General features: G+C 35.6%; 1 protein-coding gene across 1 annotated transcript; it reads left to right on the top strand.

Moving 5' to 3' along the window:
* Nucleotides 1-1,458: 1,458 nt before the first annotated feature.
* LOC124357176 (basic proline-rich protein-like) lies at nucleotides 1,459-8,259 on the top strand. Its single transcript, XM_046808696.1, has 2 exons — nucleotides 1,459-1,612; nucleotides 6,703-8,259. The coding sequence occupies exons 1-2, from the start codon at nucleotides 1,594-1,596 to the stop codon at nucleotides 8,208-8,210; spliced, it is 1,527 nt and encodes a 508-aa protein (XP_046664652.1). The 5' UTR covers nucleotides 1,459-1,593; the 3' UTR covers nucleotides 8,211-8,259.
* The last annotated feature ends 330 nt before the right edge of the window (nucleotides 8,260-8,589 follow it).

Below are 8,589 nucleotides of genomic sequence, written 5' to 3' on the forward strand. Positions count from 1 at the left end.
TTAGAATTTTATCAGCTTTATTAACTTCCCATCCCTATTATGGATTTATTATCCAGAAACAATAATGATTGCCAATAATCCAGATCTGCTTAACACTATTCTATTATTTCTGACTGATATCCTGGCTTTATAAGACACATGTTGTGTTAATACTAAAATTAAAAATACCATAATATCGTATGATTCCTTTAGTGTCAAGGTCCTGGTATTGTTAAAAATAACCTAGCATTTCAAAATGAAATTTCGGCACTATAAATATTAAAATTATGTTATAAAGCTAATTCTTCAAAATCGTATAATGTCTTTAGCGCCCAGATCTTAGCATACCTGAAAATAACCTAGTATGTCAGAATGAAATTTCGACTTTATAAACATTACCAGCCCATAATAAATATATTGAAATGTTGTATAATTCCTTTAGAGTCATGGTGTTTGTATTAGTAATAATCCAGCATTTCACAACAAAATGCCGGCACAATTATTATTAACACCAGATAATAAAGCTTCTCCAATATCCTTTAACTCCTTAATGCCCCTAGTCTTGGTATGACTGGCATTAACCCATCATGTCAGCATGAAAGTTTTACATTATAAATATTAACAGCAAATAATAAATATACTAGAATAATTAAATTGCCAATAATACCTGTCTATTTAACACTATCCCAGCATGTCAGACTGAGATCCTGGCTCTACAAGACGTGTTGACAACATATTATAAAGCTACTCCAAGATCGTATAGTTCCATTAGAGTCAAGGTCTTGTAATGCATGACAACAACCTAGCATTTCAGGGTAAAGTTTCAACATTATAAGTATTAAATGCAGATAATAAAGCTACTTGAATATCGCATAATTCGATTGTCAATTATACCTGTCTACTTAACACTATCCTAGCATTTCAGACTGAGATACTGATACTACAAGACGTGTTAATAGCATTATTATAAAGCTATTTCAAGATCGTATAATTCCTTTAGTGTTAAGGTCTAGGCGTGCTTGACAACAACACATCATTTCAAAATGAAATTTCGCCATTATAAGTATTAAATGCAGATAATAAAGCTAGTTGAATATCGTATACACTTTTGACTGTCAATGACTCGGCTTGCTTGATATTAACTTAACATTACAGCATGAAACTACTTCCCTATTTGTATTAACAGTTTATAACAAAGACACTATAAAGTCGAATATCCTCTTTAATGTCAAAGTTTCAGTATGCTTGACACTAACTTAGTATTTCAGACTAAAATTGCGGGACAATAAGTGTTAACAACGTATAACAAAGCTACTTGAATATAGTGTAACCTCTTTGAGTCAAGTTCTTGGTAGTGTGCTTGACAATAAGCTAGTATTTCAGACTGGAATTGTGGCACTATTATAATAAAATATTGAAACTAGTCATCTGAGAGTATAGGAGCACAAATGTGATATGCCACTGGTATTGTGGATGCTGTCGTAAAGCAATAAACATCCTGTTATCGGTACATGTGTGGCCCTGAAACTGATAATTAGATCAAACACTGTAAATCAACTGATAGCAAGCAGGATAACGATTGAGTCGATTCAGTTCTCCGGATGTGAATCGAGTATGTTGCACTTAGTTTTGGGTAAGTTATCGCTTTATATTAATTTCTCATAGAAATCTCAAGTGCTGTGCTAATCCTTATCAAACTACAATTGAAGTGCTGACGCATTGATTAATAGATCCATTCTAAACTAGTTAGAGTGATGCAGGTTCCGTACATTGTCTAGTGCATTATTTACCAATACTTTTTACATTACTACATAAAAAATAAAGATTTTTTAATATTAGAATAAATTTAATATTGTTAGTATAAGTTTTGATTTTTATAGTTTTTATACAGGGTGTACATAAAGTCCTGCACTGGTATAAATATTTTCTAAACGATAACAGATAAATGAACAAGATTTGGTACATCAACACTACACCTAAAAATCTACTTTTTGAAGGAACTATCAGTTTTCTGTAATATCATGGGGACGTCCCGCAAGGAGTCAGAAGGAAATCTTAAATAGGGGCATAGGTCAATATATTTAAACACCGTTACCAATATATTAGGACCAAATTTGTACCCCTTGAAGATAACCTACGTCATAATTCACTTCTGTACGACTGACAATCACAATGTAGTATTTATCTGCAGTATTCGTTTGGTTGCTGTTTTGCTTTACCGGGGTTATGGCTACTAATGAAATGTAACCAAGTAAAACCTTTGAACAGCCGCCATTTTGTACTGGATCAATCTTTTTGAGTGCGGTTTGCGGCATTAAACTCTGCTAGATAAGTCCTTTAAAATGATGTGCATATTGACCTATGCCCCTATTTAAGATTTCCTTCTGACTCCTTGCGGGACGTCCCCATGATATTACAGAAAACTGATAGTTCCTTCAAAAAGTAGATTTTTAGGTGTAGTGTTGATGTACCAAATCTTGTTCATTTATCTGTTATCGTTTAGAAAATATTATACCAGTGCAGGACTTTATGTACACCCTGTATATCGAATAGCATAAATATTTATACACGATCTGATAATCCATATTTATTTATCCTGAATACATTTAATATTTAAAACATTTCTTCATAGGTATTTTTAGGAAACAAAACAAAATAATCTAGTAAAAAATATTACAAATTAGTCTTTTAACGAAACACTACAATTTATAATCTAATAATTCTAAAATTATCGATGATATTAGAAGATTATTGAAAATGTGTATGTAGTATAATTTGTTGAGTATTGGGGTATTCCTGTCGTAATGTTATCGTAGTATACACACAAGGTATAGTAGCCACAAAGTATATTATTCAGTGTAAACTAATAAGATGAGAAATATTATTTTAAATTCTAAAATTGCTTAAAAACTAACATCTTTTTCACGGTTTAATACTTTATAAAGCTGCTAAAATAGGATCGCACTATTGGCACTTGGAGGTGGATGAAACTTTACAAGGGATTAGCTTATGAGTGTGGTACACGCTATCCTACCTGTTGGACAAGCCGTCTATGGTTTTTATCATCCCCAGCTTGATACAAGACAGCTGCAAGTCAACGTTCAAGTTCTTTGCAGTTGTTTCTAATTCCGTATGTGTAGAGGATTACATTTTGCTTAGCTTTCTCTAATTGCAAAGGATATCTATTTAACGAGTGCAAGCAGATAAATAGCCCGGAACATATTACAGTTTTACTGTACTTCATGACTTCAATGAGAGTATTAATGTTCCTCTTATAAATTCAGCTACCACCGCTAGACTCTATTGTATTTGAACTCTACAGTCAGATTTGTGTTCTTTTTAACCATGATTGAATTATCTGTAATCTAACAAAAATGTATATGAACAAAGGAAGAAGGAACTCAAGATGTCCAATACGATGCCCCAGACCAGAGGGCGTATAATACCAACTTGCCATAGAACCCACAGTGAACATTGTCTGCGCTGGGCTATGTTTGCTATAAGAGATGACGTTTGTATAAAATATTGAGTGATTGGACATAATATGTAACACCCATAACACCAATGTTATCTGGATGAATTTTGATATTCACGTAGTGTTGGGGTAATGCCGCGGCTCTCTTACCGAGATGTCTCGAGTTCAATTCCCGGAGAGGTAAATTCGAAAATGGGTTTAGACAGTTTTTCATTAAAAACGCGTAGAATATTTAATATAAATAATCACATTGTCGTAGAAGAATCACCTTAAAATGGTACATAAAAGAAGCAATAATTGATTTTGTTAATTAAGTGGGGAAACCTACTGAAGCTTGGTTAGTCTCAGATGTGAGGCAAGTGAATTTGGTTTTATAGCTTGCACGATTTCTTAGGTAGATTTTTCTGTGACCTCTAATTTAGATTTATGTGGACCACTAATTTACTATCATAATATTAAAACGTTTGTTCAGTTTATGCATTTGGGTCTTTATTCAGGAAAGTAAAAAAGAGTTATACAAAAGTTAAAGAATCTATTATGATCTAAAAGGTAAATTAATGTCTTATTTTACCAGGTGAAGGTTGGGCTAATAAGCCCTCTCTAACATTAAACTTGGGGACCAACGGCTTAAAGGTGACTTCCGAATTACCACCAACGGCCGGGTAGGCAGGTTACTTGCCATGACAGGATCGCTCAGCGGTCACCCATCCAAGCAGCAGGCATGCTTGATTCCGTTTGTGTCGATAACCGCCCTACCTACTACAATGCGCCATTGGCTTGATATATGCAGTTTCTTCATATATAATTAATTTAAAATATTACCTTTTTATTCATAGAGTGTTAAAATAATATTAAATCGTATCACATAACCTTCCGTAGAAAATGTAATTTTGAGTGTTGGCTACTCGTACTGAATAAGATGTTGCAACCAGTCGATTGTAATTACAACTTTATTTTATTAATTATATTAAATTTATTAATATTTAAACAGAGCTTCAACAAAAGATCTGCACTATTCCATATTTTAGTCAAGTACTTGTTTAAAATTTCTTTGAAAACGGAGTTGGGTCACATACAGCAGACTTTCAGCTTGTCAAAAAGTGAATGAATCTGGTCGGAATCTCATTAGCTGAGTAAATAACTTTTGATATGTCAAATGCATTCATAGCTACAAATTTTACAGCTTAACCCGTCGTTTACGGCACATGATCATTGAAGTACTGTTTACTACTGTAAAAAAAACAGTCGTATACTCAATAATATCGTTTAACCCTTTCCAACTTTCGGCTATAAATATCCTTTTGATTGAGCTAGTAAAACCATTCTAAACGCATCATGTCTTCATTGCAAATTATGTATACAAATTTCAATTGTAATTTAAACTTTATAATTTGGAATGATTAGGTGCTAATGCGGTATTGTGCAATAACAGATCTGAAAGACACGCACAAGTATATTTTCGGGTGCGAATGTAATATTTGTGCTTTATTGAATAAAGTACACCGAATTTTTATGTTATTCTTTAATGTTTAGGAAAATCGTAGCTTTTATTATCAAAGAAATTATCAAAAACTTCAGTCTATATAGGATAATTAATCAGTGTTTTTCTTCGGAAGAATAAGATATGATAAATTTAAGTTGAAATTAAAAATATTAAATGATTTACTCAAGCGATTATAGCTAACCATAATCATGGATGAAAATCTTGTATATTTATTGTTCACTTTGGCTTGTTACTTTTTCTTATAGTAGAAGATTCTATATTAGTTTTAAGTATGAATCGTAAACTAAACAATAAAAATTAACAAATAGCTTTTAGTTGTTCCAATGGAATGTTAAGAAGGTTAATAATCCAAAGTACACAACAACGTATGAACAGTACAAGATTGTGGAAGATGCTTGATCAGAAAGTCCCATACAGTTCCACGACAATTGTTTTGAATCGGGTTAAAAGAAACGTTTGAAGTCACAAAGTATCTTCATTCAGCTAAACAAAAAAATTTTATGGTTTTATAATAATACCTGGGAGCTTTTGTAAAACACAGATATAAATACCGAGCAGGGGGCGCCAATTTAGGTTTAAAGGTCACTAAGTCACTTAATCAAATAAATGTTTGTTTTTCCGTTGAACAGATCTTAGATAAATCACCTCAAGAATAGGTCATACTGTCATACATTTTACTTTCAATCAGAGTATTATAAACGTGTAGTAGGGCTAATAGACTATAAAAATTTGTAACAAAAATGGTCACGGAACCTCCCATAATGGCACGATCTCAAATATCATGACTTTCTTAAAATGAGCTTTCAGGTAAAAAAAAAACTCCATTCCACGTAAGAAGGTACTTAGGTTACGAAGAAAATGTAATTTTGGCGAGGGGTTACATATTCCGTTTTAGAAAGGTCCATAAAACAAAAAATTTAATGCTCCCACAAAACGGAGAACACTTAAGTGGTTGTTTTATATTGTGTTTTAATACTTCAAAACATTTTAGTTTGATATTGGTACCTTTGAAATAGTTATTATATTCGTATTAAGATGAAATACAATTGTGATGATTTTTCTCAAACAAACTTTTCATTCCCATTTAAGTATATTTTTATTTTGAGAAGTTTGTACTTTATCAGAATGTTCCATAAGTTGAGTTTGGAGGATATAGCCAGTCAATAAGTACCCTTAAGCCGAAATATAAAACTTTTAAACTCTTTAAAATGTAGATCTCTTTATATTTGAAAGTTCTTTATCTTGATGTAATTTTAAGTCTAGTATAAAATAAAATTAAAACTATATGTATTCACAATAATTCATAAAAAACAACTCTAAGGTTTACTAGAAATTAATACTCTGAAACATGTTCACAGGAAATTCAGCCTATGATTTATAAGTTAATGACTAATAATTACTTAATAATTTAGTTGGCTACAGAGAGATGTAGGTAATCTCTTTTAAAAATACAAAATATTTTATTTCGTACCTAAATCATGCAACATAAGCCTATATGCCTCTTGTCAGAAAGAGCTGTCACTGTCTACAGGCGGCACAAAGTTGTGTCTGGATAGTTTTGCTTAAACATTAATTAACATTGTTATCTGTGTTATATGAATTATTACAGACAAGTGTAATGTTATTTTTCGTTATACAAAGAATTGTAATGTCTAATACACCAGTGCCTTAACCCTTGTGATATTTTGCATTGACAATTTCCTTTCTTATTTCTCAATTACATAATTGACAACGGTTATTTTAGTTATCGTTGGATGCCATGCGGTACTCGGACTGCCCGCACGCAGCGGGCCTTACCCCAGAACAACACATGGACCAATGCTTGGAGGCCCTTCACCTCTTGCCAGCTTCGGTGGTCCCAGAGCGTTGGCTGATCCACTACCATCTGCACTCCCTAATCCTGATGCGTACTCTAGACTGCCACACCATTCTCTGATGTCTGGACCTGGAGCTTCGTCAAAAGCAAAAGCAGAAGCCACGCCATTTAGTCTGGCGAGCCTATCTTCTCTCAACGCGGGACCTCAGCCCAAGGTGTTCCAGAGAGGAGCATCCTCCGGTCCTACACCAAAACCCTCTGCTCGCGCTTCCCCTGAAGCCCTTTTCAAAAATGCCATCTCCGGACCTCATGCTTATCGCGGACCTCATGCTCTTCCATCACCAAGTCCGGAACCTCTCCACAGAGGAGCCCAGTCAGGTCCCAGTGCTGATGCCCAGCCTATTGCCTCTCCTTTCCCATCTCACCGGGCTTTCTTCGCGGGTTCTGGTCCACAACCCGGAGCTAAACCTGCGGGTTCTGGTCCACAACCCGGAGCTAAACTTGCGGGTTCTGGTCCACAACCCGGAGCTAAACCTGCAGCTTCTGCTCAACCCAGTCCTAACGCCAAACAAGCCAAATCTGTCCCAAAGTCAGGCCCCAGTGCTGATCCCCAGCCTTCAGCCTCTCCTTTCGCTGCTCTCTTTTCTTACTTACTTGGATTTGGTCCAAAACCCAGTGCTAAACCTGCAGCTTCTGCTCAACCTAGTCCTAATGCAAAAAAAACCCAATCCGGCACACAGTCAGGGCCACAACCTGTAGCTTCTGCTTATCACGCAGGAAGTCAGTCAGGTCCCCAACCTGGGCCACAGCCTGTAGCTTCTTCTTACGGTAGTGCAACTGCTTATCACGGAGGAAGTCAGTCAGGTCCCCAACCTGGGCCACAGCCTGTAGCGTCTCCATATGGCAGCGCCTCAGCTTATCAGACAGGAAGTCAGTCAGGTCCCCAACCTGGACCACAGCCTGTAGCTTCTTCACATAGTAGCGCCTCAGCTTATCAGACAGGAAGTCAGTCAGGTCCTCAACCCGGACCTCAGCCTAAATCTGACTCTAAGTCTACTGCGTATGGCAGTCTTGATTCACATGCTAGAGGGCCTCAACCAGGTCCTCTATCTAAAACTGAGCCTGCAGCCTCTTCTCCTGCAAGAGGTCCTCAACCTTCAGCTGAGGCCAAGTCTTCCCCTTATCCTAGTCCGGATGCTTTTCCTAGAGGGCCACAGCCTGGACCACAGCCGAGAACAGAAGCGTCAGCTTCTGCAAATCAAAGAGGACCACAACCTGATCCCAAATCTTCTCCTTTCCCGGACCCAGATGCATTCCCCAGGGGTCCTCAACCAGCCCCTCAACCTAGATCTGAACCAAGTGCTCAACCTAAATCCCAACCAGATGCAAAATCTTCCAAATCTAAATCCGATACCCGCACCAACGCATCTCGCTAATGGTGTATTGTAGAATAATTAAACTTTTGTACAAATTTCTCGATACTGAGGAAAGGTTGTTTTTACTTCCCTTATTTTCATTTCTAACCATTGTTTTTAGTGCAATTGAGTAAAAAAATATTGTTTTAAAATTATTATAGAAGTGCCTGGGATAAAATGTTATGACAATGCTAAATATAGTTCATACTAACTCCTTTTGGAAATAATTTGTAAACATTCTATTTATTTGGGAGATAAGTATACGATAAGTAGTTGAAATAAGTAGTTTCAATTCAAATTAGATAACCATTGCTATTTCTTGAATAATCAAACATCTTGAAAATAAATCAGTAAGTTACTTGTTAGAGGAATTTTGTCACCACAACAATGCATGTAAAGT

Source organism: Homalodisca vitripennis, chromosome 3 (assembly GCF_021130785.1).
Source record: "Homalodisca vitripennis isolate AUS2020 chromosome 3, UT_GWSS_2.1, whole genome shotgun sequence".
In the NCBI taxonomy this organism is placed as follows: domain Eukaryota; kingdom Metazoa; phylum Arthropoda; class Insecta; order Hemiptera; family Cicadellidae; genus Homalodisca; species Homalodisca vitripennis.